Raw genomic sequence first — 21510 nt, forward strand, 5'->3', positions numbered from 1 at the left:
CGTCAAACTTGACTTTTTTTTCACTGTTTCTCCAGGTTTGCTGTACTAAGTTATAAATGTTTTCACAAATCTGTCATTTAAAGCGTATATTACAACAGCTTTTCAAATTTATTTAATCTCTTTATTTACTTTTTAATGATAAAGTTGCTAATTATTTATTATTATTACTAGGTTGTATAAATAATAAAAGCGCTATAAATGCTTATCAAATGCTTCCCATTCATTCATTCATTCCTTATTACTATGGGCTCGTCCCCTACCCAAAACTTTAACCCCATAAAACATTTATTTAGTGATCAAACTCTACTTTGCAGTTATAAAAACATAAATGTAAAAAAAAAAACTGATATTAAATATCTATTTGAAGAGTTAGGATTTTTTGTAGCAAAGAATTTTACTTTAAACAGTACTTTCATTATCATCTTTCAACCTGGTCATCTTCATGATCATGATTTAGCAACTACAAAAATTTGAAGATGAAATATTATTTTTCTCTCAATAAATAAATAAACAATGCATGCGATTGTTTTGCTTTCTAGATCCCACAGCAACAGTTTCAAACGTGAAGTTATGTGAAAGACTGTTATTTATGCGTAAGACTGAAATGATCTAACTCATATGTATGTGCTGAGGGCCAGTTCTCTGACTACACTCGATGTAACTCAATGTATAAATTAGACACTATACTGAGATGAGATATTTTTAAACTAAGCCAGCATGTTGACATCACTAATATATTGCACCCAATGATATAACGACAAAAAGATCTAAGATCTGACATATACATTAATTCTAATTATGAGCTTTATATTTAGGTTATTACAGCTATTGCATTATATTGTGTAACACATTAGCCCATTGCATTTATTGTAATGACTGTGGTCAATATATGAAACCATCTATTAACTGTATTTTAAAAAGATCAAATATACATGAAATTGTATACATTTTAGCTGAAGCATGTTTTAAATTGGTTTCCATAGTGTAAAAAAAAAAAACCTGTCTGCTTTGACATGACCAGACACATCACATTTACAAATGTTCAGAAATGAAGCCTGCAGGTAAGCTTGTTGTACCAGAACTGCCCATGCAGGTAAATCACTTGTTTGGTTATTGATGCATGTGTTGATAGCAGATAATAAATGAGGTTGTGTGCGTTTGTGTAAAAAATTATAATATTTAAACGGTTATTTAAGAAAGTCAAAAGATGAGGCCTCATATAAGGTATCTTGGTAAAAGTGCAAGTGCAACATATGAGGTTCAATAAAACCTAATTATCTTAGAACTAACAAAGAATGCTTGGAATGAACTTGCAATTGCTCTTAAAATGTATTCATTTTCTAAACCTGATCATCTGCCAGATCATTTGGCAGATAAAAAGATGTCAGGATATCTTCAAAACAGAAAAAAAAAAAAAACTTCAGGACGTTGTGCTGTGTAATAACTTGTATTAATTCTTGTTAGAGGTATTAACGACGCATACTTGCAAGCATTTAAGTTCACAGATTTTCATAGAAAGGGGTGAATATGCCTTCAATTATATTATAATGCAGACAAACTAAATATTTGACATACATCAGTAATACTATTTGATGTTGCAAGGCAAATCAGCATAAATCTTGCAGACCTTTCCAGCAAACAAACCATGTCTACATTTTTACTGAGCTACTAATCAGTTCTTTAGGCATCTTTTAAATCCGATAAGTTTAGCTTCTAAATGCTTTCTAGGAATTTGTATAGCTTTGAGCAAGTTTTTGGACAGGTGAGAACATGACTTTTCTCTCCCCGCTTCAACATACGCCCCTGTTTCTCAGGGGAAAAAACTGGTTATTTGAGACCTGTAGACGTGGTCTTTAAGTCTTTAACAATGGACATGTCGCAGGAGCAAACACGGTCAGTCAGTTTACCTCGGAGTCTGAGAAAGAGAAAGAAGGCATCAGACATGACTAACATGTTTCAGCGGACCTGTCGACTGGAAATTAATGTACCCACACAAATTGTGCATGTCATCGGTACGGAACTTAAGGTGATTGTAGACCGGTAGGTAATGTGATATTATTGTAATCCATTGTTTCCTTTCTTTGTGTTCTTAAAAAATTGCATGTTGCATGCATCAAGGAACTGTACAGCAGTAGCCAAGCCCACACTTCAGAGTGGAAAAAAATACCTATTGGAACTGTTTTTATTATACATGTGCAACAGATACTAATTGTGTTTTAACCTCTACACATCAAGTGCGTTTTTTAATACATTTATTCATTAAAAGACTTTAACAAATGGTCACTTAGCGGGAGTGGTTATATCTGCAGCATTCTTGAGAACAAAGCACCTAGAAGTAATTCTCTCTGACTCTCAACTTAAAACATTTGATCAAGTTTTATTTATATTAAATTGAACTCATTTATAAAATAAACGAATAATCACAGTATTAAAAAGTTATGTTTTAGGTTTTTTTATTTTTTATGCAAGCATTATGTGATGATGCAACAATAAAAATGCAGGGGTTTATTTATTTAAATATTTTTACTGACTACACATTTTTAATACTAAAGCAAATATAAAAATAGCAAAGATCAGTGCTGTTAAACAATAAACAATAGTGCAACCTAAATGTTACTGAAAAACTAAAAAGTGTATGGAAAAAAATATCATGGGTAATAATGGATACATTAAAACAGGTGTGTTAAATGTTGCTTCTAGACAACAAACCATTAGGCTTAACATTTATATCCTCCATAGCACATAAATAAATGTTGAAAAACAAAGAAAATTAGTTTACTCACTAACAAAGCTGAATTATATTTTGGATGGGGTGAAAAATAACGGCTTGCCTGCAGGCAACCATCCACATACAGTATGTGCAGCCTCCACACGGTGCACCAAAAAAAAAAAAAAAATTAAAACCATTAAATTGCTTTTTATTGGTTTATTTCAAACCATCTCTTACGAAACATTTACTGTCATCGTATTTGCATCATGTGCTTGCAAATTGAAGCAAACGGTTTGTTATCCTGAGGCAACACAGTGCAATACTTGGCCAAAAGAGTTGATACGCGACGCGCTGGTGTTAACAGCGCACTCTAGCGGTCAGTCGATATACTGAGATGTGGGCGTTTCCAGCCAGCCACCTGCATTCAGGCAACCAATAGGATTTCTGGCACGGCGTCGTCTCAAGTACATAAAGGGTTAAAGGGAATTGTTGAAGACACTTTGAAAGAAAGAAGCATCTTTGCAATTGACCATCATGTCTCGACGATCACTTACAATTGACACTGAGAAAGCGACAAGAACGACATATGTGCTCGGAACGGAGTTAACGGTCAATTTAAACAGGTGAGCTAAAATATTTCCATGCACTGTATGAATAGACTCATATGGATATTAGAACGTTTAATTTTTATTTTAAATGGACAGTCGCTATGGATGCGCTCTTCTTGTGTTTGTAAACAGCGCGACGAGACGCAGCTCAAGGGAGTTAAACACAGCGGTCTATTTTAATAGCGCGAAGGACATATTTAAAGAGACAGTTCACCCGAAAGCCCTTTATCATTTACTCTCGTTTGTGTTGTTTTAAAACCCGTTTGACTTTCTTTCTTCCGTGGAGAACAAAAGTTGAGAGGATGTGACAGACGCAGAATCCATTCACTTGCGTTGCATATTGTTTCATACAATATGAGTGAATGGTGACCAAAACTGTCAATAATATGATATACAAAAGTTTACATGTTACAAATGGATAACAGTAACCACCGTTCTCAGTGCAAATCAAGCAAAGGGTTAAAGTGTGTTACTGTCTGACCACTGAGTTTAGTTTAGATCAAAGGAATGTATTTAAGGAATTCAAATAGAAAATAAAAGGATTAATTTCAAAATTACTATTATTATTTTGACAAGCATTTCATTTCAGACTCTGGGAACTCAAACGTTTAAACAAAATGTCACTAAAAAGGATGCATGTGATGTAGCCTATACAGACAACTGAAATGTTATATATGAATTTAATACAACTTTCCTAGCATGGTTTATTGCTATATTGTTGTTCTGCTTCTAAAGTTCATTGGCGACATCATTCTGGAATGAACTGAAGTTTCAGTATTTTCAGATATCGATCTGTTTGTCAATATTGATCTGTTTGTTCTGGATAACTATTTTTTTGCTGGGAGAATTGAGGGGGGTCATTGATTGAAGAATTTCTCCTTGCAGTTCCAAAGACGGATGAATGCACTCGTTGTGCTGCAACATTATTTAAATTCATCACTGAGTTCTGTCTCAATGCTTCTGTTTACAACTGCCACTGTCGGCTATTGTCTTTACAGACTTCATAATAGCTTTTTTCTTTTAGGTTTTGAAAGACTTTATCAATTTTTTTTATTAGCCAGTACTGAAATAGACAGTTCCCCAGCAACATCATCATGACTAATGCTTGCTCTCTTAGAAGATAGAATTGGATCCTAAATATATTATAAATAACCCACTATCTAATGCTGTAATTATGACATTTGGATTGGTGACATGTCCTGCTCCAGAGTCTCATCAGTGGTGTGATATGCTAGAGCTGTTAATGTAAATCCATTCATTCATGTCAGAATATTTAGTTTTTCATGGTTTAAAAGGTTTGTAGATTTTAATTGGCATAGTATTTTACTAAATGGTCTTGAAGTGTTGGTCCACAGGTTGAATCAGAACCTAAATGTCTTTAATGTCACTTTTGATCAGTTTAATGTATCCCTGCCGACTCCAGATATTTGAAAACTTATGTTTATTTAAATTGGGTATGAAATGGTGCAATACGGTTCTATTGTATAATATCCTACAGTGGAATGGATACATTTGTAATGTGTCGGTGTATGTATGATTGCTTTCGACAGGTGTGCTCCACCGCAGTCCAAATCCTTCTCGATAAAATGCGGCCCAAACGTGCAATACAAGGTCACTTCCCCAGCTGGGGACAGGAACGCTGCTCCGTACCCCCTCACCCCAAACTCTGTCCTCATCGTCACCATGGATGCAGTCAGCGAGACTGCAAACGACACCAAGGTACCTGCAGTGCATCCAATCACAATTGTGTTTGAGAAAATATTTACATTAGAACCAAACAGGGAAAAAATCTTGGGAATTTTTCCGTGTTTGAAAGAAAATTCTAAAGAATAGATTGAAACCATGTAAAATGTTTGAAAACTTGGCCAGAAATATTAAACTTGTATCAGAAAATCCTCACACTAGTTTGTGGGCAGATTCCATTTGGGTATGTTTTTTATTCGTTGTAAAGTATGACTAGCCTTTGCACTAAAACAGGTAATAGTCTATTAGAAAATAAACAGAACTGAAAGACATTGACAAATGCAGACAGGAAACCACTTGCCTTGTCAGCCTTGTTAGTCTGATGCATACGCTGTGGTTTACCCTGGTACTAGTCTGTGCAGGAAACTGAGGTTTATGTGTCGAAGTGATCTCACGTCACTTTCACAACACTATCTAGCACTCACAACTTGAAGGCATATTTAGCACATTTTTAAATGCAATAAGTACAATAATGAATCAATTTAGTAATCAAAGAAAACCACAATAATTGTCGCAATAATCCAGCGTATGCTTGTTTCGTTCTGATCGGTTTCAGCTGTCTGTGAGGTACTATGGAGAGAAATCAGAGTCGCTCGGGGACGCCGTGCTCCATCTAACAGCTGTCGGTACGTCTCGCATGTTTTTATTTTGAGACATAGGCTACGCCTGTGTTTATGAATAATGCTTATGTAAACAGTGTCTGTGCTGTAACCATAAACAGCCTCATGCTGGTGGGACTGAAGGAACAGGCAAGCCTCATGTTGTCTTGGTTCTGTTGCAGAGATATCTCTGGACGTAGACGCTGACCGCGATGGCGTTGTTGAGAAAAACAATCCAAACAAGGTGAGCTTTGTTTGCTTGTTGTCTTGCGATCTGTTCTGTGTCAGTATTATTGGGATGCTTTGTTTTTGGCTTATTGCTACAGGCTTGGACATGGGTAAACACAAAAGATATTTAGAAAATTTCTAATATTTTAATCTTACAATTTTTACTTTTTTTTCTTGTATGGCAGTAATAGCTCAGATCTGACGTTTTTCAGAATTGAGAGATATACACTCAGAATTCCAAGAAGAAACATCAGAACTGCGAGATATAAATTCGCAACTGCAATACAAAAAATTAATATTTTTTGTTCTGTGGCAGCAACAAAAAATAGAATTGTGAGATGTAAAAATGAAAAACTGAGAACTGCGAGCCATAACTCGGAATTGCACGATATAACTAAGAATTGTGACATATAACTCAGAATTTCAAGAAAAACTAAAAATTTCAAAATATACTGTAACTCAGAATTGCGAGATATAACTCAGAATTCTGTGTACAATATTCATAATTATGAGAAAATTGTAAATAAAAAGTTGCAATTGCCTTTCTTAATTTTCCTTTTTTTTTTACATTTGTGGCATGAACAGGCTTCCATAATAGTGGCCCGAGTTTTTTTTTAACCTCAATGACTTTCGAAAAGTATCTTCTTTTGTGTTCCAACTGCATAGTGCTTTCTTTGTTTGAAGAATGTGTGATAGTATTGGATTTTGGATCTAGGGATCATGGAAGTGGGGTCCTAATGGCCACGGTGCAGTTCTGCTGGTCAACTGTGACTCCGAGACCACTTACCAGAAGACACTGGACAGTGAGGTTGCTGAGATCAATAAAGTTTCAGGTGAGTCTGGGCATGTCTAGTTTCAGATATGAAATGGATTAAAGTCTCGCCGCAGACGGTTGTTAAGTGTAAATAGACTTTGTACCAAAGCCTGGGGTGTTGTGTACTTAAACAGCATTTTCAAACAATGCTTCCTTATTATTCGTTCATTATTAATCCTATTTGGCCAGAAAGCAGTGCAAGTCCAGTGAATTTTTACTGGTTTAATTTAAATCAAACTCTGGTTTATTTAGTACTGGTAAAAAAAAAATAATAAATAAAAAAACTTCACCCAATTGCTGTGTATTTTTCTATGCATATTGAACTGTTAGCTTAGTTAACATGTGACTCTTCTCTTCAAATGTCTTGCTGTGGGAAGGAAGTGAGAATCATTCTAAAAACTTATATATTTTTTGATGGCAGATTTACAGGACATGTCCAAGATGATCCTGCGCACCAACGGTCCCGCTGAACTTCCTGAAGGCTATAAACTGACCATGCACATCTCGCAGACCACTTCAGACAACGTGAGAGTCTTTAGACCTCGGACAACTGCAAAAGAAGACAACGTGTGGAGTGAGTGAATAATAAAAAAAAAATAAAAAAAATAATATTATATATATATATATATATATATATATATATATATATATATATTATATATATATATATATATATATGTATATATATATATATATATATATATATATATATATACACAGTATTGTTCAAAATAATAGCAGTACAATGTGACTAACCAGAATAATCAAGGTTTTTCGTATATTTTTTATTGCTACGTGGCAAACAAGTTACCAGTAGGTTCAGTAGATTCTCAGAAAACAAATGAGACCCAGCATTCCATGATATGCACGCTCTTAAGGCTGTGCAATTGGGCAATTAGTTGAATTAGTTGAATTAGGGGTGTGTTCAAAAAAATAGCAGTGTGGCGTTCAATCACTGAGGTCATCAATTTTGTGAAGAAACAGGTGTGAATCAGGTGGCCCCTATTTAAGGATGAAGCCAACACTTGTTGAACATGCATTTGAAAGCTGAGGAAAATGGGTCGTTCAAGACATTGTTCAGAAGAACAGCGTACTTTGATTGAAAAGTTGATTAGAGAGGGGAAAACCTATAAAGAGGTGCAAAAAATGATAGGCTGTTCAGCTAAAATGATCTCCAATGCCTTAAAATGGAGAGCAAAACCAGAGAGACGTTGAAGAAAACGGAAGACAACCATCAAAATGGATAGAAGAATAACCAGAATGGCAAAGGCTCAGCCAATTATCAACTTCAGGATGATCAAAGACAGTCTGGAGTTACCTGTAAGTACTGTGACAGTTAGAAGACGTCTGTGTGAAGCTAATCTATTTTCAAGAATCCCCCGCAAAGTCCCTCTGTTAAAAAAAAGGCATGTGCAGAAGAGGTTACAATTTGCCAAAGAACACATCAACTGGCCTAAAGAGAAATGGAGGAACATTTTGTGGACTGATGAGAGTAAAATTGTTCTTTTTGGGTCCAAGGGCCACAGGCAGTTTGTGAGACGACCCCCAAACTCTGAATTCAAGCCACAGTACACAGTGAAGACAGTGAAGCATGGAGGTGCAAGCATCATGATATGGACATGTTTCTCCTACTATGGTGTTGGGCCTATTTATCGCATACCAGGGATCATGGATCAGTTTGCATATGTTAAAATACTTGAAGAGGTCATATTGCCCTATGCTGAAGAGGACATGCCCTTGAAATGGTTGTTTCAACAAGACAATGACCCAAAACACACTAGTAAACGGGCAAAGTCTTGGTTCCAAACCAACAAAATGAATGTTATGGAGTGGCCAGCCCAATCTCCAGACCTTAATCCAATTGAGAACTTGTGGGGTGATATCAAAAATGCTGTTTCTGAAGCAAAACCAAGAAATGTGAATGAATTGTGGAATGTTGTTAAAGAATCATGGAGTGGAATAACAGCTGAGAGGTGCCACAAGTTGGTTGACTCCATGCCACACAGATGTCAAGCAGTTTTAAAAAACTGTGGTCATACAACTAAATATTAGTTTAGTGATTCACAGGATTGCTAAATCCCAGAAAAAAAAAATGTTTGTACAAAATAGTTTTGAGTTTGTACAGTCAAAGGTAGACACTGCTATCTTTTTGAACACACCCCTTTCAACTAATTGCCCAATTGCACAGCCTTAAGAGCGTGCATATCATGAATGCTGGGTCTTGTTTGTTTTCTGACAATCTACTGAACCTACTGGTAACTTGTTTGCCACGTAGCAATAAAAAATATACTAAAAACCTTGATTATTCTGGTTAGTCACATTGTACTGCTATTATTTTGAACAATACTGTATATATATATATATATATGATAAAAATATTTGCAGAATACATTTTGAAAGAACAATGCTTTTCGGCGCTTGTATAGTGTTTACAATGAACTCTAATGATTTTTTTTTTACTTAATTTTTAGTTTGTGCTCTACTGAAAAAGCAGAATGCATTGTTTGGAAAAAGTACTCCTTAAATTATTTGTGGAAAAGAGAAGGCTTGAAAATGTATAGTAATTTTTCAGGCATGTGATGTGTAAGTTGATAATGCTGATACATTTAATTAGATGGAGGTGAAAACTGGTATATTAGTACTTTATCAAATCTCTTTCTTTTACCAGAGCACAAACTCTTGAAGTTGTTCCTGAAAGACTATATCATGGTGGTGGGAATGGACACGCTGACACAGGAAGTGCCCTACCTGGGAGGCAAAACTGAACTAGCGTTCTTTGTAGAGGGTCTTCGCTTCCCTGATAAAGACTTTGATGGGCTCGTCACCATCAACCTCAGTCTACTAGAGCCCTGTGGCAAGGTTAGCGAAGGAGACGACTCTCTGATATGTCCCACAACCTACAGGACATCATACTTTGTTCTTTTACTTACTGCAAGAACTACTTCCGTCATATAATAAAAGTTACACTCTAAAACTCTTCCATAAAAGGACTAAAACTGAAAAGTGTTTTAAAATAAAAGTGTTTTCGGGAGGAGGGTAATATAATTCTTTAATAACCGCTAAATACTAATTATTTTCTTACAAGGGTTTCCCTGAAACGCCCATCTTCACAGATACAGTTGTATTTCATATTTCTCCCTGGATCATGACCCCAAACACCCTCAAACCTGTGGAGGTGTATGTGTGCAGGTGATTCAGTCCAACCTTTCTTTAACCCTTCATATATCATTTAACAAATAATGCCATTTCCTAGAAATAGATACAGATATTTCCAAGTATTTTCTGCTACTCACCTCTTTCGTCTCGTAAGTCATGGGGGTTAATGATTTCCTTTTGTCTTTCTGGCAGCACAAATGATAACTACACCTTCCTGAAGAGCATAAGGAACCTGGTGGACAAGTGTGGCTACAAACTGAAAATATGTCATGAGTACATGAACCGAGGAGACCGCTGGATGCAGGTCAGCGAAATCAGTCAATCCATTCAATCAATAAAAATGAGATCAATCAGTCTATAAAAAGTAAAATATTTTCACAGAAAACTTTTAGTCAGAAAGGATGCATTAAATTGACAAACACAAACAAATAAATGCTCCTTTGATCTTTCTATTCATCAAAGAATCTTGAAAAAAAGGAACTGTTAAAAAAAACAAAAAACATAGCATATTAAAAAGCATATAAAAAGCAAAGCATATTATCGTTTTATTATCATCAAATAAATGAAACCCACATTTTAAAACTAGTATGTGTGTATATGCCAGTTATTTAATATTCTAAAACATTATTTGTTTGATAGAACCCTTACAGGAAAAATACTTTGACACAAAAAAGATAATTCTATTTGCATTCCACTGTTTGATAAAGTGATTTTCCTACACTATCAAACTGTCATATGATGATTTACTGTAGTGTGAACTAGACAAGCTTGTCGGATGACTATCATATGAGATGAGTAATTCCTACTGACACGCTCCACAGGATGAGCTTGAGTTTGGCTACATTGACTCTCCCCATCACCAGTTCCCTGTTGTACTAGACTCTCCTCGTGACGGAGATCTTAAGGATTTCCCCTACGAGTCCATTCTGGTGAGCGAGAAGGCTAAATGCACAAAGACAAATTTGTTATTCAAAACCAACATTAGCATCTAAATATGTATAGAAACACTAAAACACTGTGTCACAGGGGCCAGACTTTGGGTACGTGACACGGCATGCTTTGAATGAGAAGGTCACCAGTCTGGACTCCTTCGGTAACCTGGAGGTTAGTCCACCAGTCACAGTCAACGGGAAGAGTTACCCACTTGGCAGGATCATCATTGGAGTGGCGTTCCCTACGTAAGTACCACAACTCTCCAAAGCCTCCACTCAATATATACGATGATTGATTAAACAAGAATATTTGTGTTTAATTTTAAGTGCAACTCGTGGCCGAAACATGACCCGAGTGGTCCAGGACTTCCTGTGGGCACAGAAAGTTCAAGCGCCGATAGCTCTGTACTCTGATTGGCTGGTTGTGGGTCATGTGGATGAGTTCATGACCTTTGTTCCAGCCCCTGACCGAAAGGTAAACCGATATGTTCAGAATTATTCTGAACATAGCCAGTGTTTTTTTTTTTTTTTAAATACCCAAAACAGTGCTAACTGAAATGGTTTGATTGTTCAGAAATTCCGGTTGCTGCTGGCTAGCCCTGACGCCGGATACAAAGTTTTCAAAAGCTTACAAAAGAAAGGACTTGGAGAAGCAGTCATGTTTCCAGGTAAACACTCCCGAATTTTCTGTACCAAAAAAAGCTTACCATCCACCACAGTTCACATCCTAGTTAACGGTTTTACCTGAACAGATTTGCCAGAGACCATCTCTGTAAATGAGATTCTGAGCGACAAAAAACTACAGGCTGAAAACCTATATGTGCAGGTCAGTGAAACAACATTCACAATATATTAAGATGCATATCCAAACAGTATCTTGATATTTCTATCTTTTTCATGAGAAACAATAATGCTGGCATCATCTAATCTTTCACTCAGAACTGTATTGACTGGAACAGAGACGTGCTGAAGAAAGAGCTGGGGTTGGATGATGAAGACATCATTGATTTGCCCATCCTGTTTAAAGTCTTAGAAGAGAAAACAGGCCCCAGGGCTGTGGCTTACTACCCCGACATGGTACAGCACATTTATAAGAACTTCCCGAACATCCGATCACATTTGAGCTTTTTATGACTTTTAATGGGAAGTCAATCAGTCAAAACACACTCTCTTCTTCAAACCAAGACTGCATTTACTTACTTAGAAATACAATATTGTAAAATATTATTACTTTTTTTTTTTTTTAAACAAATGTTTTTTTTTTTTTTACTTATTCATGATGCAAAGCTAAATTTCCTGCTTCATCACTCCAGTCTTCATTGTCACATGATCCATCAGAAATACTTCTAATATGCAGATTTGCTGCTCAAGAAACATTCATCGCTATCATCAATCTAGAAAACAGTGCATAACTGAAGTATTATTAACCTGTCATATCAAATGCCCATTAATATTCTACAATGAGATCCTTTAGGAATCTAATATTATAGTTTTCCCATTGCATTGACCTTTGTTTTGTATGTATGCACCCTCAGGTGAACATGATCGTGTTGGGGGATCAGCTGGGCATCCCAAAACCGTTTGGGCCGAAGGTGAATGGCAGGTGTGCTCTGGAGACAGAGGTGTGTTCTCTTCTGGAGCCTCTGGGCCTCAAATGTACCTTCATTGATGACTTTGCCCCATACCACAAACTGCTGGGTGAAGTTCACTGCGGTTCCAACGTCCTTCGAGAGCCGTCCCCTTTCAGATGGTGGAACCTAGAGCTGTGAGAGAGAGTGCCTATTAAGTCTCGCAACAAGTTCATTCTAGCCAAAAACAATGCATAGAGTGAAATACTAATGGGATAATTCATTTACTCACCCTCATTTTAAGTAGCTCTTTTCCATATAACAACAAGGTGCTGTATAGAATAAGAAAGTAGTCCAAAAATCATTCACATTAATTTGCGCTGTGTTCTGAAGTAATATAACCGCTTTCCATGAGGAACAGATATTTCAGTAAATGCAGCAAACCATGAAAAAGAGAGCAAACCATATACTTATGAAACAACATGAGTATGAGCAAATACTTTTTTTTTAATAGTTTGTCAGTTCTTATAACTTTCCTCTGTAAACCAGGCCTTGTTTTTAACAGTATAGTTACTCCTCGGGCTGCGGTGGTACTGTATCAAGATTTGTAAGAAGATTAAGGGCTAACAATTACAAGTTGAAGTTGTTCAAAATAATTGTAAATGTTTACAGCTTAAGAGTAGTTGGGCCGGTTTCATAAAATAAGTTTACCAAACAAGTTAGGTTTATTTCAGTTAGTCTGACTTACTGTCAGTTGATTTGGTTCAAAATAAGTCTGACTAACTGAAATAAGCCTGACTTATAAAGTAAACTTGGTTTATGAAACACTCTCCAGTTGTTTATTTTTTTCTAACAACAACAGAAAAGCTTTTGAAGTCTGTACTGTGTTTTCATAACTATGAAGCATTAATGTTCATTCTGTGTTGCCTCAATAATAATGACTGGAAATTTCTTTTTATAACTGGTGATGGTCTTGGGTGTGTATTTTTTGCGTGTATTATCTTACTCCTAATAATGTAGATTACAGCACAATAAACATTCCATGAACCCTTTTGATCTTTATTAAACAATTTATTTAGTTTTATTACAAAAAAGGAAAAAATGTATTTACAGTGAAACATTTCATAAAAGTAGCATTATAAGCACTTGTAAAGGAGAACACAATCACTTGCAGAAAGCAGTCGGTGTTTGTTTGGAACAAGTTTGTGCTTCATGTTTCTAGCATGTGCAAACACATTATGTACAGTTTGACCAATCAGCAGAGACTTCGGGAACTGACACAGCTCGAGTATGGATTCAGCCAGCCTAAAATATTTTAAATTTTCCAGAAACATTTAGAAGCATCACCCCTGAAATCATCCAAACCGCATTATTTATAAGAAAAAAAGCTCTTCAAACAAGAAGCGAATTTGGAAATTAGTCATACAAAAAAGTACCTAGGTATTTTCATGTTTTTGGGCATGAAATTGTGGTAATGATGATAGAGATACCATAGTATTCTTTAAAATATGCATCATACAGAAATTAGCGTTGATATTTTGCCAGTGACTGACTTTCTGTTCTAATGTCGCAGCTTAGGATAGTTGCTCAAAATAATTCATCACATTTATGGTTCAAGTGACTGACTCAAAAAAAAAAAAAAAAATTGTATCCGATAAGCCACTGAGATGAATGGGAAAGCATTAACACCATAGTGCTATGTTTAAAAGCTAAAATATTATTTTGATTATCTAATCTAAAATGGGCATTTTTGATTGTAATCAATAAAACACGCATTTGTGTTTGAAAACAAAATAAAATGCCCAACATCTGCTGTTGAGCATAAAGCATCAGATGAATATAGTCTGATCTAGTGTTTTCCATAATTCATATCCACCAGTTTTACATTCATATTGCTCACCTGTCATATAAACTAAAAGGTCTTCAGGACTTCAATATAGTGGAGTTGAGAGACATTTAATCTGCACTGCTAGCTTTAAAACTTAAAACTACAAACATGAGGCTACTACATTAGCGTATAGTTCACAAACGTGTCAATCTGACCACAAACAGCTGTGGCCATACAAAATATGTTGATCAGTAAAACAGCATAATCTTAATAAATACTATTTAAAAAGTATACAGCATCTCACACCTGGTCTATTAATTTGATCATAAATTATAATGCCCACGCTTCATTTATTGGACGGGACTGGAAATGACTTGGGTGCTCGACACAACAAGATAGAGAACTACTCTGAACAACAGTATTTAACGTTTACCTAGATTCATTTTTCTACATCATTACACAAAAGGCGACAAAACAGAACCACACATAGATGTGTTTTACAGTGCTTCGCAGGTTCATGTGTATTTTAAGCATGATGGGTTTAGGTTGAACCTCATTTGTTATTCTGAAAGATGCCAAAAGCTTGTGACAGCGTACCACCCCCGTTACTAAAAGAACTACTCAATAAATAAATAAATATATGACAAATAAAACCCAAACCCACACAATGAGGGCCACTGTGAACAGAAAGAAAGAAAGAAAGCAATCAAGCCTATGATAAGGCCATAATCAAGCGTGATTCGTCGCCTGCTGGCAGCTCTTCTGTTCTTCTTCTGCCTTCAACACAAGCCAGGCAGGTTTGCTATTTTGCCTACAGACCAACAGCCACATGATAGAAGATAAGGGGGTCGAGTCCTTACAAGAGCGCGCTGATACTCTGATGCACACATCCCCGACGGTACGCCTCCAGGCTGTCCACATCTGCGTCTCACATCTCAGGACTCACATCGAGCGACCGCTGCAGAGGGCTGCTTATGAAAATGCTGAAAATAAGACAGAATTAATACTGATTACTGAGAATAAGGTTTCTGAATATATACAGGTTAAAGGTTTGGGGCTAGTAAGCCTGTATAATGCTTTTGAAAGCAGTCTCTTAACAAAAATACAGTAAAAACAGTGGATACTGAAATAGTATTACAAGTTTTCTGGTTAATATAGTTCAATTAAATTCCTGTGATAGCAAAGCTGAATTTTCAGCATCATTTCTCCTGTTTTCAGCGTCACACGATCCTTCAGGAATCATTATTATATGCTGCTTTGCTCTTCATTATTATCATCAATGATGAAAACAGCAGTAGTGCTTCATGCTTTTTCAGGATTCTTTACTGTCACTTTCAATCTTTGTTGAATAAAAGTATCAGCTTTTTTCAAAAATGATCTTAAATATCTTGCTGACCCCAAACCTTTGAATACTATTGTGTGATTTTCTAAATGGCATGCTACATTACAAACAGCAACACAACTAACTTAACAAAAAGAGACCAAATTAGGTCATTAAGAGTTATAATAACAATGCAAATACACTTAAATGACACCAGCCCAACAAACACATCATAACACATAATAACCTGTTGATGGACATCCACGAAGTCATCTACAGCCTACAGCACAGCTAGCAGTTCTATGTTGGATAAACACACACAGAACAAATCAAATACAAAGATAAACGACATTAAATCTGATGTCCACAGGTACAGAGAGAACGCTCATGTTATGACTATAAAGGAGTGATACTGAGTTTTCTCGAGATCAACTTATAACATTATTCATGGTTTATTATTATTATCATTTTTATTCTGCGCAGCCTGTAGGAATATATATATATATATGGCATCTTCATGACTAGATGTTCTTACCGAGTGCTGTCTCTCTGTTTTAGGACGAGGTTCAGATTGCTGTCGAAGGGGACCTATAGTGAAACAGATGACTGTTAAAGCCTTAACACAATTACATAAATACTAAAACGGTAGTATTTTTAAAAAGAAATGATCATGTACATGGAGTCCTTCTTTCCTTAGTCATTATGATACAATATTTGCTCATACTACACAGACTATATAGTACATCTGCAACTTATGAGAGCAACAGGTGAAAAATAGCTCTCCAATATTTTCCTATTTATATGCTCTCTCTTCTGAATGATCTCATATCAAGAATATCTCCTCAATGCAACATTTTACGTGCAGTCGAACACATAAATCATCATTAGGCGATCCTTTTAGTTTACCAGATATGTGCTTGGGTTGTTGGGAGGAGAAATATTTGTTCTGTCTCACCGTGTGAACTGCTCTGACTAGTAGTGCCAGGGCCGTCTTCCAACCACACGCTGCTGTATGAAAACGAATCTCGTTTGTGAGGCGTACCGGCTGAAGACAGACTCTCCTTTTTTCCCAGAAAAATGTAAAACATATGCAAACAAGAGAACTAGTCAGTCTTGCCAAATCATATAGTTGTATTGATACATCTGTTCAGACAATTAAATGCAAATTCCGTTACGCTTGTATGCATTCGCAAGCGAACAGAATGGGCGTCTAAATACACCTGGTTTTCTCTGCCTTAGAACATTCTGATACCAAAATGTACCTATCTTTTAAATAGAATATGAGTCATGTATTGATCAATTATGAGTAATGTGTGTATGTGACCGTACCAGTCCTGTGTCATAGTCCTCGGTCGCTTCATGTTCCTGCTCGTTCTCCTCCACCACGCTGGTGAAGCTACTGGCATTGGACGAGGAGCGAGACAGATCCTGAGACTCTGGGATCGAGGGAGCTCGACAGCACAGGGCCGAACTACAAACACATACATATGCACACATATGAGGTCAAATAAAAAACTCTTCACCTAAAAATCTGAAATTACTGAAAGCGGTCTCTAAAACTTTTCAACATCTTTAAATTGATAAGAGCAAGACAAGTAAATGCATCATTTTATGTGCATTTAACTAACCATTATTAAATGCATATGGTCAAAGATTTAGATGCATTCATATTTTGAAAGTTGGTTGTGGTATGTTTGATTCAATGATTGTATCACACTTTAAAAGCAAAAGCAGCTCACTTATTGATCTTTCCACCTGGAAACTACCTACATCAGATTGATTATTTGCATTAGCTGCTCTGTCCATGTGATTAAAAGCTGTTGTTTGGGCTGTATTTTGCTATTGCATAATGATAAAGTATTATGTTTTGATAGCACTAGCCATAGTCATGTTTGGTGATTGCAGGTGTTAATAACTCAACACATTCAGAGATCTTCAAAGTAGATATATTTCTAATGACTCATTGACGATGATGACATTTGAACTCAAATATGATATAGCAAAAAATATCTATTATTTGCTTCTGGGAGTGGTTTTATGTAGAGGGTAATAAAAATCTGAACCTAACAAGGAGCGGCCTGTGAGTAATTACCTATTGTTCCCTTTGAACAACCCACCTATATCCTCAGGTTAAGCTATTTACTTACCAAACATGAACGTGTTATTAAACTTTGAGGATAAAAATCAATGTTTTACTAGTACTAGTACCAGTACACAGTGTTACATTTCAAAGGAAATAAGATTTTGATGCACATGGGGTCAGTACAATTAATTTTTTTTGAAAGAAATGAATACCTGTATTGAGGAAAAACGAACGTTTGAACATTCAATTGACCAAAAGTGAAAAATTATTTCAAATTATTGTGGGGAAAAAAAATCTTAAGCAGCATTTGCCTTTTCAACATTGATAATAAGAAATGATTCTTGAGTGGCAAATAAAATAGCACAACAAAATGATCATAGATGCCTTCCCAGGAATGTAAAGATCAGATTATATATACGTCCATGCAGCAACCAGAAGGTGCTCACCCAATCTTAGTGATCTGCATCTCAGGTGAGCTCTGACTGGACGAGTTGTCTAATCTGAGGTCCTGAGTGGTGTGTCCACCGTCAGATGTCCTCTGTGGACTCGGGGACACATCCCGACTGCTGGAACATAATGATTAACTCTTAATTATTGTTCTCAGAACTGCATTTTTCATAATAATAAACCTAACATAAAAAGATACTTATTTGTCAGTACACACTTAATACACACTAGAATCTAACCTCTGTTACTTTTTTTATATATAGTTTTCTAGCCACATTTTTCTTACCTTCTCTCTTGAACTTCTTGTATGTTCTCAATCCCAATGGCACTGCTCCTCCTGGAACTAAATGGACCAGATTTCTTACGGGTTGGGCTTTTCCCGGGAATAATCAAGGACTGTGGAGAAATCACATTTGGGTCACATTTTGATTCAGATTATTAGCCCCTACATAATATCTTCCATTCATGCACTTTCTTTAGTTTTAATTCTTATTTTATTTTTGTTGATTTTAACTTGACTTTTATGTGTTTATTATTATTATGCTTAAATAGAGCACTTTGAATGACCATTGTGTGTGAAATGCTTTGTGTAAATCGACATGCTGTGTCTACTATCAATCATCAGGGTGACGACAGCTTTATGATTCAACACAAAACATTGAATATTAAATTATATCAGCTAACAAACAGCAAAAACTGGGTGCTATTTTTTATAAAAACGGACAAGCCCTTCAACATCATCAGAGCTTGATGAGTGATTTAAGTTGGTCTAAATATTGGTTCATGAAGCATTGCAGTGCCGCCAAGATGACCTTGAAAACAGGTCCAGATGGAAAAATCTCTGTTTAACAAAGCTGTCTGCAAGTTTATAGTTCTGCACACACGTTTGATAATTATCTGGCTTTCTGTGACAGTTGTTGCAGACACATTAGTACATTAGGATGGCTAACAGGCTGTTACGGCAGTCTGTCATGAGAGGCTCTCTCAGTTATTGCAGTTGCTCTTGTTGTCATAGCAATGGAGACGGGACGGTCACTTGTGGAGAGCCCCATCTGTTCCACCGACCACCATCCAAACAGATCATAAGAGCTAATTACAATTTTTTCTTTTGTAACGGGGAAATGATAAAGACCCGGTCTAACATCAGCACAAGCCTCAGATGATGTGAGCCATAATAATGACACAAACCAACTCGCAGGGATCGACCGGGGTCAGAGGGCATGAAGACTGGCACAAACTAAAGCTGCCACACTGTTTTGGGGCTTCTCATGACAGCCTGCACTCATTTGTGGGTCACAAGGGTGTTCATACTCACAATGCCGGGTGTTTTGGTGGTGTCTGGGGGGTTGTGTGTAAAGCTTCCGCTGTGGCTCGTGGAGACGGTGTGTGGTTTCTTGTTACTGAGGCCCATGGCATCCATAGACTGACTTCTATTGCGGATTACTCGCTGGAAAGAGAAAAAGAATGCACTGCATCACTGCAAGCCAAACAATAGAGGGCGCTACAACTGTTTATATGAGGGCTAGAGAGAACATAGTGGGCATGATTTGACTAGCATACTACATACTTGCAATTAAATATTATATTACAGTGTATACTGCATGGATCATACTTCAATATTATGCTGATTTTAACATACAACAATATGGGATGCAACAATTCTAGTCTCACATATAGGATGGACAGTATGCAAATTATGCAAAACTCTTCTCTGCCATTCACCAGAACTCTTTTGTTAGACATAAGCATCATTTTGTCAGTAATTAATTAAATACAAACTCTTTTAACTAGTTAAAGAGATTCAAATGGATTTTACCTTGAAAGACTCAAAGAAGCCACTGCTGCCTCCTCCTCCATTCTCCAGTTTGTCATCATCTCCTCCCAGTCCCATCATGGACTGGCTGTTCATGTGTAGCTCCTCATATAAAGTCTCCAGCAGAGCAAAACGTGTCCTCTCCTGGAGAAACAAGATTTAATGTACAGCAGTATGCATGCAGATGCTCCCAGACAAACACATGCAAACACGTATGCCCTTCTCACCTCCAGCTTGGCAAACTTCTCTGCTTTATAGCAGGAATATTCAGCATTGATCAGTTTGGTCAAGAGGAACTCATGAAACTCTGGACTCTACACAAAACACAATGAACATGAGATTAAATTAGATTTATACAAAGAACTGTTCCTAAATATTTTATTTATTTATTTTTTGATACAATTATAGGTGAATTATATATTAGTTCAATTATTTATTAATTCAGTCATATCAGTCATATTATATGTTAGGTAAAAAATAATCGCATTGGATAAAAGCGTCTGCTAATTGCATACATTTAATTTTAATTTAATATCAAAGCAATACCTCACCTAAGAGTGAATATTTGCTGAAAGACCCTCTGACCAAGATGTAGATTGGTTCTTCATGGGAACAGATTTGGAGAAATTTAGCATTACATCACTTACTCAGAATTTCTTCAATCCCATGAAGAAACAAATCTTGGATAGTACATTTCAGCAACATTTTTGGGTGAACTACTCCTTGCCAGCAAACTATACCGGCAGTGAAATTGTTTAAATTGATTTTTATTTTTTTTAAGTACAACTATATTTATTCATATAATTTGTCAGCATATTATAAAATCCGGAAAGTATTTAAATAAAGTGAGAATGAACTAAAAGTACTTGTTGGCATCTGAAAGAATAATTAATAAGCCAAATACAGTACTTTATAAATTAACATAAGTGCTTGAAGGACGTGTAGAATTTTGTAAAAAAAAAAAAATCTGTTCCATTTTTGAGTTCCGGGAAAATATTTCACATGGAATTAGTCACATTACATGAATACAAACTGAAAAGGTGTACCTTTTTAAAGACAGCTGGGTCTGGGAGGGCTGGTCCAAAGAAAGGCACATCATCTCTTGCCGTCACAGATACCTAAAATATCACAAAAGAAATTCTGACTCATATCACTTCAAAAAAAAAAAAAAAGTCTTCAGCACTTTGTTTAACTATTGGAAAACATCAATGTATTGAACTGAGTCAATAAATGTAATCAAGTATTCCTATTAGAAATACACAATTCACATAAATCCATGGCATGGAAAAATTCAAACAATTGTAATTACCTTATAGAGGACGTTATCAGTGCAGGCGTTCTCTACTTGAACCACTACATAAGCGTGAAGGAAATTTGATGCAATCATATCGGGAACAAATGGTGTATTTTCTTCTTGGAACACAATGGCCACAATGTCATTTCCTATATGCCTCTTCCTCTGGAGCTGAAATTAAGTCACACCAAGAAAACAAAACTGTGAAGTAATAAGAGGAAGCTGCCCGTAAGGTCTGCACAAATGATTTAAGATTCACTTCTTCGAACAGACCGGCCAGAAACGAAAGCTGAACTGAAAACTTAAATAGACCATGTGTATGAAAAATGTATATTTGTACATTTATATTTGAACAGAACCAACACA

The 21510-nt window shown here is 36.1% G+C and overlaps 2 protein-coding genes across 11 annotated transcripts in view; one reads left to right on the forward strand and one right to left on the reverse strand.

The window, feature by feature from the left end:
* Nucleotides 1-1838: 1838 nt before the first annotated feature.
* LOC113070203 (protein-arginine deiminase type-2-like) lies at nt 1839-13410 on the forward strand. Of its 2 annotated transcripts, none has more exons than XM_026243430.1 (16): nt 1839-2040; nt 4869-5037; nt 5618-5687; nt 5843-5904; nt 6604-6721; nt 7124-7276; nt 9371-9561; nt 9788-9891; nt 10051-10162; nt 10680-10787; nt 10885-11036; nt 11118-11265; nt 11365-11458; nt 11543-11616; nt 11730-11867; nt 12326-13410. In XM_026243430.1, the coding sequence occupies exons 1-16, from the start codon at nt 1868-1870 to the stop codon at nt 12557-12559; spliced, it is 2100 nt and encodes a 699-aa protein (XP_026099215.1). In that variant the 5' UTR covers nt 1839-1867; the 3' UTR covers nt 12560-13410. The 2 variants fall into 2 exon arrangements, with proteins under 2 accessions (XP_026099215.1, XP_026099216.1); XM_026243431.1 differs by lacking the exon at nt 1839-2040 and adding an exon at nt 3187-3333.
* Nucleotides 12859-21510, reverse strand: part of LOC113070202 (rap1 GTPase-activating protein 1-like) — a 40100-nt gene continuing 31448 nt past the window's right edge. For 7 of the 9 annotated variants that reach the window (XM_026243420.1, XM_026243429.1, XM_026243425.1 and 4 more), the window contains 12 exons: nt 21160-21315; nt 20897-20968; nt 20078-20164; nt 19854-19994; nt 19353-19484; nt 18324-18433; nt 18037-18156; nt 16837-16978; nt 16463-16568; nt 16043-16095; nt 15755-15807; nt 12859-15169 (listed from right to left, as the gene is read on the reverse strand). In XM_026243420.1, coding sequence (XP_026099205.1) covers nt 15799-15807; nt 16043-16095; nt 16463-16568; nt 16837-16978; nt 18037-18156; nt 18324-18433; nt 19353-19484; nt 19854-19994; nt 20078-20164; nt 20897-20968; nt 21160-21315 — 1128 coding nt within the window. In that variant the 3' untranslated portion in view covers nt 12859-15169; nt 15755-15798. The remainder of the gene's footprint in view (nt 15170-15754; nt 15808-16042; nt 16096-16462; nt 16569-16836; nt 16979-18036; nt 18157-18323; nt 18434-19352; nt 19485-19853; nt 19995-20077; nt 20165-20896; nt 20969-21159; nt 21316-21510) is intronic. The other 2 variants (XM_026243422.1, XM_026243424.1) reach the window with 1 other exon arrangement.

The sequence above is a fragment of the Carassius auratus genome, unplaced genomic scaffold (genome assembly GCF_003368295.1).
Source record: "Carassius auratus strain Wakin unplaced genomic scaffold, ASM336829v1 scaf_tig00003441, whole genome shotgun sequence".
Lineage (NCBI taxonomy): Eukaryota > Metazoa > Chordata > Actinopteri > Cypriniformes > Cyprinidae > Carassius > Carassius auratus.

Excerpts from the sequence above, each read along its gene's own strand:
- LOC113070203 (XM_026243430.1), top strand. The coding sequence starts at position 1,868 with ATGGACATGTCGCAGGAGCAAACACGGTCAGTCAGTTTACCTCGGAGT. Across the intron at positions 10,163-10,679 it reads GAGGAGACCGCTGGATGCAG|GATGAGCTTGAGTTTGGCTA; the intron begins GTCAGCGAAATC and ends CACGCTCCACAG. Across the intron at positions 11,868-12,325 it reads TGGCTTACTACCCCGACATG|GTGAACATGATCGTGTTGGG; the intron begins GTACAGCACATT and ends ATGCACCCTCAG.